A 10,352-nucleotide genomic window follows, 5' to 3' on the forward strand; every position below is an offset into this window, starting at 1 on the left:
ATTCTCCTCTGTCTGGGTATTTAGATTATTTCCAGTATTTTGCAATTATGTACAGTGCTACAAAGTGTATTTTGCATGTATGTGTGTTTCCTTATTATAGATGTATTATCCTGAATAATTCCTACAGTACAAGTGTGTGTGTTTCCTTATTATAGATGTATTATCCTGAATAATTCCTACAGTACAATTGCTGAGTCACAGTAAACTAGCACTGTATCATAGCGCTCATTTCTCTGTCACCTCACCAATAAAATGTATTATTTTAAGAAATTTTTGCTGGATTGATAGATAAGAAATGGTATCTCAGTGTAGTCTTAATTTCTATTTTTGTAATAATGAGTGAGTTTTAGCATGTTTTCATAGGTGTATTTACTTGCATGGGTATATAGAGAAACTGACGCATGTTTTCTAGTAGTGTTTGTATGGTTTCACATTTTACATTTAGAGACTTGATCTCGATTGAAGTTTATTCTTGTGTATAGGGTGAGGTATAAATCTAATTTTACCTTTTCCAAATAACTAGCCAGTTGTCCCAGCATCGTTTATTTAAAAGTCAGTCTTGATAGCAGTGATTTAATATAAGATCTTTATCATATATCAAATTTTCATATATGCTTGAGTCTGTTTCTGGATTTTCCATTCTATTCGATTGGCCTGCTTTTCTGCACATCGGTGCCATACTTTTAATTTTAGAGGTTTCAGAGTTACGTTTTATCTGGTAGGGCTCTTCTCCCACCACAGCTTTGCTTTCTCAGCATTTTTTCTGTCCTTTCATGTCTGTTTTTCCCTATGAACATCTCGTCTAGCTCAAAAAAAAAGTTTGTTGGCATTTTTATTAGGAGTACATTGAATTTATAAATTAACTTAGGGAGCACAGATATCTATCTTCTCACTAAAGAACTAATCACAGCTTATAAATGACAAACTTTGTAAACGTTAATAATGTCAACATTCTAAATTGTAGCTATTATTATAAAATTAGCTATTGGTGTAAAATTTTAAGTTTATATAATTTTCTTTCTCTTACAAGAATTGTTGAAAGGACTGCAATTTTGGTTGAACTTGAAAAAAGGTGTATGTGGCTCACCAGTATACTCTGCACTATACTTCGAAAAGTATGGCTTTAAATTAAGGGCTTTTACCTGCAATCTCTGAATTTGTTTACATACTTTTAAGCAGATTTACATTTTTTTTCCTTAGAGAAATTGTACAGAGATTCTTTCAGAATCTCAGAAGAGCGGGCATCAAAAATAACTATACGGTTTTCCACTCTTTTTCATATTTTTGTTATTTATGGCTGTTTTATAAGGCTGGAATTAAGGCTTTGGGATTGGGATGAAAACTGACCTTTTCCAGTCCTGTGGCCACTGCTGAGTTTTGCAGATTTGCTGGCATATTGAGTGCAGCACTTTCCCAGTGAGTATTTGTTTCTTCCATATTAAAAGCCAGGAGAGAGGAACCAGAGGGAGGACACAGGTGTGATTAGAAGCATAGGCTTCGGAGACAGAGCTGCGTTCAGCTTCTCTCTTGTCAGTCTACTTGCCTGTAGTATTGTGAGCCAGCTCCCTCATCTGTAGCAGAGGAGTGCTCCTTCTTACACCTGCTTCAGAAAGGGAGTGAGTTACGTGGATAGTACTTAGCACAGTGCCTGGCATATGATAAGCATTCAGTAATGGTAACTGATATTAATAAACCTATGCTAACCTAATTTATTATCTAAGTAGTAAGAATTGTTGTTTTCTTTAGAGTTTATATGAAAGTATGGAATCTAAGCCTTCAGCCAACTCTGTTGCTCTGGAAGATGACACCTATTACACAGATTTACTTCAAATAAAGCTTGACAACTTAAAGTAAGTGTTGGGTGCTTAGAAAGACAGAGACTCCGTTCACTTGCTTGTAATAAGTGGTAGTAGTTTTGTCTTTACATTGCCAAAAGAAAGTTCCAGAAAAGAACAACAAAAATACCTCTGTGCAGCAAATGATATTTATTCAAGATATAATTATTACTGGTTATTGAAGAAAAATACTTTAAATGAATAATTAAATGTTTTTAGTTTTTTGTTTTTCTTAAAGCCTTTCAAATTAGTAAATATAAAGAACTTTAGAAAATGTTCTTATAACCTAATTTTTTTTAAGAATAAATATCATGTAATTTAAAACTTAAAGGAGTTTATTTATACATGTGTAATATGGAAAGTATGCCCCTCTTTGTCCATTTCCTTTGAAAAATGCATGAGATTTTTTTATTTGAAACTGCTATTGTTAAATCTTAATTTGCTTATTCTTTCTTTGTTACTAAAAAACACCAGGGAAATATGTTTTACTAAAAGTTAAAATATATAATATAGTAAACAATTGGTGGGCTTTCCAGGTGGGTCAGTGGTAAAGAATGTGCCTGCCAATGCAGGAGACGCAAGAAATGTGGGTTTGATCCCTGGATAGGGAAGATCCTCTGGAGAAGAAAATGGCAACCCACTCCAGTATTCTTGCCTGGGGAATCCCATGGGCAGAGGAGCCTGACAGGCACAGTCCCTGGGTACAAGAGAGCTGGACACAACTTAGCAACTAAACAAATAGTTTGTACTAAAAACTATGTATTTCATGTGCTATGTTAATATTCCTTGGTTCTCTCTCTCTCTTTTTTTTTTTTTATTAATGTAGCAAAGAAAGTGAAAGCATCAAAGGTGAATTGTCCATCCAGCGGATGAAAGCACTACTTGAGAGCCAGCGGGCTCTGGATATTGAGCGGAAACTTTTTTTAAATGAAAGGCACCTCCAGCTTTCCCAAAGTGAAAATATGAAACTGAGAGCTAAATTAGATGAGCTAAAACTGAAGTATGAACCTGAAGGTATGAATGTATCATATATTTTGTCTTTTATATCATGAGAAGCTCTGAGAAATCATATCAATTTTTTTTCTTTCTACAGCTTTATGGAAACCTCATTACAAACTAATTTGTGACTTTGTATCTATATTTAATAAAATAAATGTATTGCTACAGAATTTGTAGGAAAGAGAACTGTGTATTGGATGTGCATGAATAAAATGAGTATTCTTTAACATTTGAGCCTTTTCCATTTAAGATTGCAGCATCTTATGTAATACTAAAGAGTTCAGTTTTATTGAGGCAACTGATGTTTAAGAACTATATTCAGTTCAGTTGCTCAGTCGTGTCTGACTCTTTGCAACCCCATGAATCGCAGCATGCCAGGCCTCCCTGTCCATCACCAACTCCCAGAGTTCACTCAGACTCATGTCCATCAAGTCGGTGATGCCATCCAGCCATCTCATCCTCTGTCGTCCCCTTCTCCTCCTGCCCCCAATCCCTCCCAGCATCAGAGTCTTTTCCAATGAGTCAACTCTTTGCAAGAGCTATATTAGTTAATAGTAACTGTTCATAGAAAACCTGAAATAATGGAGTCTAAGAATGTGACGGTTCTTAGGCCAAAAAAAGTTCTGTTACGTGTTCTAGGTTATAGACTTTCAGTCATTTTTGCCCCTACACCGTTCACATGCCTACAACTCTCTCTTCATCATCATTTCAGGGACAGGAGTGATTCTCAACAATAGGGGGCAGATTGTCAGCAATAATAAGGTTTCTTTAGAGTTTAAAAAGGCTTCTCTTTCTCTCATCTTTTTCCCTTTCTCTGATTAATAGACTGTCCTGATTAAGAGTTATCCACTTCAAATTTCAAAGGTCTGCTGAACTAAGTAGTGCAAGCAGGAGGAAGTATAGTGAATATTGATGGTGTGGATTTCAAAGAAGCAGTGCAAGAGAAAGGAAAAATAATGATTTAAAAACAACAGTGTAGAGCAGGAACACCAGCCCCACAGTCAACTGTGGTTTCCCCAACTTAATTAATATTTTGATTCTGAAAATGAAAGAATGTTAGTTTTGGAAAACAGAAAAAGTATTAGAATGATTATTCTGTGACTGTATATCTAGACCTGCATAGGAGATGGAATGATGTTATGTTAATCCTTATAACACACTACTGAATGTTCATTCAATTAGTGCTTTTAATTCCATTTTATACATTACAAAAACATAGATCGTGTTTTAGATTAAGTGTAAAAGCATATAGCAGTTACCACAGTGCTTTCTACTTAGCTGATCAGTAAATGATTATTATTATTCAAGCTTTTAAAAAAGTAAGAAAACAATGCTCAGAGAGGTTAAGTACTTTTCCAAGGTCACTCAGCTGCTGAGTGTTGTTAGCACCAGGATTTGTACCTGGATTGCTTGACTCTTATGCACTATATCCTTCCTAATTTCCATGCTGAAACCCCATGCAACTTTTATAATAACCCTCAGTTCAGTCAATCAGATCAGTCGCTCAGTCGTGTCCAACTCTTTGCAACCCCATGGACTGCAGCACGCCAGGCCTCCCTGTCTATTACCAACTCGTGGAGTTTACTCAAACTCATGTCCATTGAGTCAGTGATGCCATCCAACCATCTCATCCTCTGTCATCCCCTTCTTGCGCCATCAATCTTTCTCAGCATCAGGGTCTTTTCAAATGAGTCAGTTCTTTACATCAAGTGGCCAAAGTATTGGAGTTTCAGCTTCAGCATCAGTCCTTCCAATGAATATTCAGGACTAATTTCCTTTAGGATGGACTGGTTGGATCTCCTTACTGTCCAAGGGACTCTCAAGAGCCTTCTCCAACACCACAGTTCAAATGCATCAATTCTTCAGTGCTCAGCTTTCTTTATAGTCCATCTCTCACATCCGTACATGACTACTGGAAAAACCGTAGCTTTGACTAGACGGATGTTTGTTGGCAAAGTAATGTCTCTGCTTTTTAATAAGTTGTCAGGGTTTGTCATAGCTTTTCTTCCAAGGAGCAAGTATCTTTTACATGGCTACAGTCACCATCTGCGGTGATTTTGGAGCCCAAAGTCTGACACTGTTTCTACTGTTTCCCCATCTATTTGCCATGAAGTAATGGGACAAGATGCCATGATCTTAGTTTTCTGAATGTTGAGTTTTAAGCCATTGTTTTCACTCTCCTCTTTCACTGTCATCAAGAGGCTCTTTAGCTCTTGCTTTCTGCCATAAGGGTGGTGTCATCTCCATATCTGAGGTTATTGATATTTCTCCCGGCAATCATGATTCCAGCTTGTGCTTCATCCAGCCCAGCATATCTTATGAGGTACTCTGCATATAAGTTAAATAAGCGGAGTGACAATATACAGGCTTGACATACTCCTTTTCCTATTTGGAACCAGTCTGTTGTTCCATGTCCAGTTCTAACTGCTGCTTCTTGACCTGCATACAGATTTCTCAAGAGGCTGGTCAGGTATTCCCATGTCTTTAAGAATTTTCCAGAGTTTGTTGTGATCCACACAGTCAAAGGTTTTGGCATAGTCAATAAAGCAGAAGTAGATATTTTTCTGGAATTCTCTTGCTTTTTCTTGATCCAGCAGATGTTGGCAATTTGATCTATGGTTCGTCTGCCTTTTCTAAATCCAGGTTGAACATCTGGAAGTTCATAGTTCACATACTATTGAAGCCTGGCTTGGAGAATTTTGAGCATTACTTTGCTAGCATGTGAGATGAGTGCAATTGTGTGGTAGTTTGAGCATTCTTTGCCATTGCCTTTCTTTGGGATTGAAATGAAAACTGACCTTTTCCAGTCCTGTAGCCACTGCTGAGTTTTCCAAATTTGCTGGCATATTGAGTGCAGCACTTTCACAGCATCATCTTTTAGGATTCAAAATAGCTCAACTGGAATTCCATCACCTCCACTAGCTTTGTTCATAGTGATGTTTCCTAAGGCCCACTTGACTTCTCATTCCAGGTTGTCTGGCTCTAAGTGAGTGATCACACCATTGTGATTATCTGGGTCATGAAGATCTTTTTTGTATGCCTAGAAGAGAACATTTAAGTGTTCATTCCTACAGTCAAATATATTGAGGTCGCAAGGAAAAATTTATAGGCAGATAACCTTGCAAAGATATAGTTAATGGAATCCATAAAAAAGAAAGAATTAAAGACAGTGTATTTCAGTAAGGAGATGAATAGTTTTTAAAGAAACAGGCGTGGAAAACAAAGGAAAACAAATACATTTATAGCTAGTTCTACCTTATGTTGATTGTATCTTTGACATATTGACTAAATCCATTTTTTAATTGTTTTTAATTCTCAGAGAAAATTGAAGTGCCTGTACTCAAAAAGAGACGTGAGGTCCTGCCTGTGGATATAAGCACCCCTAATGGTGTATGTGCCCCCAGTGCTGTTGGGGAAGAAGATTATAGACTATCACCACAGAAAGAGGAGGCACAACCCTGTTCTAACGGTTTGGAAGATAACAACTTGCAGCTAGAAAAGACAGTTTCTGTAAGCACATCAGGAGTCATTCTCTCTCCTTACAAAAGTCTGACCCTGGATATTCAGCCAAGAAAGGAAAAGAAGTGTGTGAAACTTACAGGAGTTCCAGCTGACTCGGAAGCCTTAAGTGAAAGAAGCAGAAACACCCCTAACTCTCCCAGGTCAGTGTCGTCTCTCCTGCAAGGCAGCGAGCAGCCCTCTCCATCTTGTCTCTATCGCTGCATGAACTGTGCTGTCTGTTTCTTAATCTATTTTCTTAGTATTGTATGCAGTATAATTCCCCAGTTTCATCTACCTACCTTCCAATTTTCTAAAACTTTAAGAAAGACTAAGATGATTTCAAGGGGAAAAGACTCCTGAATAAGGGAATTATTTTAAACACTAGCACTTTTCTCTGTCACAAGTCTAGTACATCTCTGAATGTTTTGTTGTTTTGAATAAATGTAGTTATTTTTTTCCTGGTTCAGGAGTGACCTGAAAGAAAAATTACCTTACCTCCTAAAAGGGCTTTCCAATTAGTCTTAAGAAATTTCAGCCTTCCAAAAAACTGTTAGGTGAAATTTTTTTATGGCTTTTGAAATTGTTTATTCTAAGCCTTCAAGCATGTGCTTTAATACCTATTCTGACATTTTAAAATATCAAAGGTATTCGTTTTCAATTTACACCCAAACTTCAAAGCCTCTAGTTTTTGCATAATTGAGTTTGTGACTAAAAGAGGAGGTGTCAGACATACATGTCTGTAGGAATTAACATTTTTTAAAAAATTAAAATAATAGAGGCCAGAAAGACGGTAAGAGAAAGTGAGTGGAAGGGAACGGTAGGTCCAGTGACTGAGGTTAGGGTGGTGTAAAAGCACGTTCCTGATGTGTGTAGCAGGACCAAGGATGGGCAAAAAAGAAGCGAATGAGGAAAACGGAGAAGGCGAAAAAGGGTGATAAAGATGAAGGATGTCTTTATGCAGTGGAATGATAGTGGAATTAAAATAAATAGATATTTTAAAAATTAACCGTATTGGTTTGAAAATAGTTAGCTTGGATTGTCTGCTATGAAAGGAAGTCTTTAAGGTGCTACTAGATCTTTAAGGTACTACATCAGTCTTAATGGAGACGTACAAAATAAGACATTTTACATTTTACTAAATGTAGTATTCAACAATGAAAGCATTTCAACAATATTGCAGCTTTTGTTAATTGGAGTAATGTATTACTCCATTTCTTGAATTTTTATGTAATAGCATTATAACCTATAAGTCACTTGAACTAAAAGCTTAATATTCTCAAGGAAAAGGGTACCTTTAAATGAATGCTATCTGATACACACACAGTTTCAACTAATTGTGAATTGAATTCAACAAGTTACGCTTGTGTATATGTGATTCATTGTGTATGTGTGCTTGACCATTGTATATTTCTGGAGGTGAATTTCCAGAACTGATCAATGCAAATCTTACTCTCTATGTTGTCTTCATTTCTTCTTCTGCCTTTTTTTGCTTAATAAAAATTATTCAAGCAAATGTTTAGCTACTTGTTTGACTCAAATAGCATGTTGAAATTTTTTTGTCTTGCTGCTGCTACTGCTACTGCTAAGTCGCTTCAGTCGTGTCCGACTCTGTGCGACCCCATAGACGGCAGCCCACCAGGCTCCGCCATCCCTGGGATTCTCCAGGCAAGAACACTGGAGTGGGTTGCCATTTCCTTCTCCAATGCATGAAAGTGAAAAGTGAAAGTGAAGTCGCTCAGTCATGTCCGACTCTTAGCGACCCCATGGACTGCAGCCCACCAGGCTCCTCCGTCCGTGGGATTTTCCAGGCAAGAGTACTGGAGTGGGGTGCCATCGCCTTCTCCTTAAACAAAAACAAAATAACAAAACATTTGTGTGTGTGTGTGTGTGTGTGTGTGAGTCCATCTGCTAACTTCAGATGTTTCCAGCCTTTTGTCCTCTGCATGATTATCCTATGATAATATTATAATAATAAACATGGCTTCTATTAGGAGATTCACTGTTGCATGCTTTATAAATTTAATTGATGCTCTTGCTATAAAATATCTGTATAGGCCCTTTAAAATATTTCTTCATTGTTTATTTTTTCTTAAACTATTATTTTGCTAGTTGAAATTCGAGTTTTTTAATGGGATATTTAGATATCCATGCAGCCCAGGTTTCCTTGTTAGTTTTTATCTTGCATTTGCTTTTGTTGAGTCATGTTAACATTAATACAGTGCTCTAGCATTAAACATTTTTTGTTAGATATGTTTATCATGATAGGTATCATTATATTTTAATTCTTTATTCTAGACTTTGCCATGACTTTTTATCAGCCTTAAAGATATTTCTTTAGACATTTGAAAAATTAAGCCTACTGATAGAAAATATTTTTAGCAAGGCAGTGATTTAGTTTTTTTTAATTGTATTGGAGTCAACTGTAATTTTTCTTCTTAAATACCTTAAAAAAAATCACCTTGTCTCATTAAGAGATCCATTATACTATAGGATTATTTCTTCTTTAATTTTTCCTGACCACATTTGAATTCAGAATGGATGCTTTAATGCCTGTAGGTTAGCTGCTGAATCAAGGCTTCAAAGAGAAGTTAAACAAGGGAAAGAAACTGCAAGCAAACTGGAAAAAGCAGCTTGTAAGAAATCATACCCTACTGTGTATGTGTCCTCCAAGTCAACTCCAGAGACCCAGTGCCCTCAGCAGTAAAGACTTTTCCTTTATGAGAATAAGGTACCACTTGCCCCAAAGATTGCTCTGAAGCTTAAAGATTGTCTTTATCTGAGGATACCTTCTTGCAGCCTATTTTCCTTCTACTCATTGTGCCAGGAACTGATATTTTCATGCTTTGACCAAACATTTAAAATGTGATTGTGATTCTAACCAGGAGAGTTCCTTAAGTGATGAACTGTGAATCACAGTGAATAGACTATTAACTGAAGGAAAGTGTTATTATAAATCTGTTGGATGCATTGTATATAGATTATTAAAGTACCTTCAGAGCCATATATACTTGAAAAGAGAATACATTATTATATTTTCCAACATTTTTATGAATATAGTTTTTCACTATGTTGTGAAAATAGAAAACTTTGTTTAAAAATATATTGTAACTAGATTTTGTCAGTGTTTAAAGCAGGTATGTTCATCTTTGTATTCATCTACATGATTTAAGTTTTGTTTCGATTACATGAAAAATACAATTTTGAAATTTAAAATAAAGCTGCTATAATTTATCTCCTTTTTGTTTTTTTATTCTACATAGATTATAGTGTGTTATCAAAGATAATAAAAGAACAAAAATGAAATCAGGGATTCTTAATTCCCTGGTACATATAATTTGTGTGTGTGTGTATATATATATATATATATATACGCACACACACATAATATATATTTTCAATTCTAAACTTTCCAAATAAAGGCTTTTTTCCTGTAAGTGATTATAGCCTGGTCTGTAACTTAATTTCATGTATACATTCGATGGTGTATTAGTCGAGAGAAGAGAGATTTATTTTAAGGAATTGCGTTTTGCAAATGAGGCTGACAAGTCCAGAACCTTCAAAGTAGCCTCTCAGGCAGTAGACCCAAAGAAGAGCTGATGTCACAGTTAAGTCCAAAAGCTGTCTGCTGCAAAAGTTGCCATTTTTCAGGGCAGGTTAGCCTTTTTTTTAAATCCAGGGCTTCAGCTAATTACATGCTTGGGCCACCCACATTCCGGAGGGAAATCTGCTTTACTCAGAGGCCACAGATTTAAGTGTTAATATTATTCAAAAGCACACACAGAAAGGTCTAGAATGATGTTTGACAACATTTCTAGGCTTCAACCAAATTAACACATCCTTAACCATTACGTTGGGTTAATTAGATAAGTCTATTGAAATATATTGTGTGCTTCCCTGGTAGCTCAGACGGTAAAGCGTCTGCCTACAATGCGGGAGACCCGGGTTCAATCCCTGGGTCAGGAAATGAATCCCCTGGAAAATGAAATGGCAACCCACTCCAGTATTCATGCCTGGAAA

General features: G+C 36.3%; 1 protein-coding gene across 5 annotated transcripts in view; it reads left to right on the plus strand.

Moving 5' to 3' along the window:
• SPDL1 (spindle apparatus coiled-coil protein 1) overlaps positions 1 to 9,566 on the plus strand; it is a 33,158-nt gene extending 23,592 nt beyond the window's left edge. For 2 of the 5 annotated variants that reach the window (XM_027520311.1, XM_027520312.1), the window contains exons 9-12: positions 1,747 to 1,850; positions 2,662 to 2,849; positions 6,154 to 6,496; positions 8,892 to 9,566. In XM_027520311.1, the coding sequence (XP_027376112.1) occupies positions 1,747 to 1,850; positions 2,662 to 2,849; positions 6,154 to 6,496; positions 8,892 to 9,039 (783 nt within the window). In that variant the 3' untranslated portion in view covers positions 9,040 to 9,566. Of the gene's footprint in view, positions 1 to 1,746; positions 1,851 to 2,661; positions 2,850 to 6,153; positions 7,111 to 8,891 lie in introns of those variants that run through there. The other 3 variants (XM_027520309.1, XM_027520310.1, XM_027520307.1) reach the window with 2 other exon arrangements.
• The last annotated feature ends 786 nt before the right edge of the window (positions 9,567 to 10,352 follow it).

The sequence above is a fragment of the Bos indicus x Bos taurus genome, chromosome 20, assembly GCF_003369695.1.
Source record: "Bos indicus x Bos taurus breed Angus x Brahman F1 hybrid chromosome 20, Bos_hybrid_MaternalHap_v2.0, whole genome shotgun sequence".
Classification (NCBI taxonomy): domain Eukaryota; kingdom Metazoa; phylum Chordata; class Mammalia; order Artiodactyla; family Bovidae; genus Bos; species Bos indicus x Bos taurus.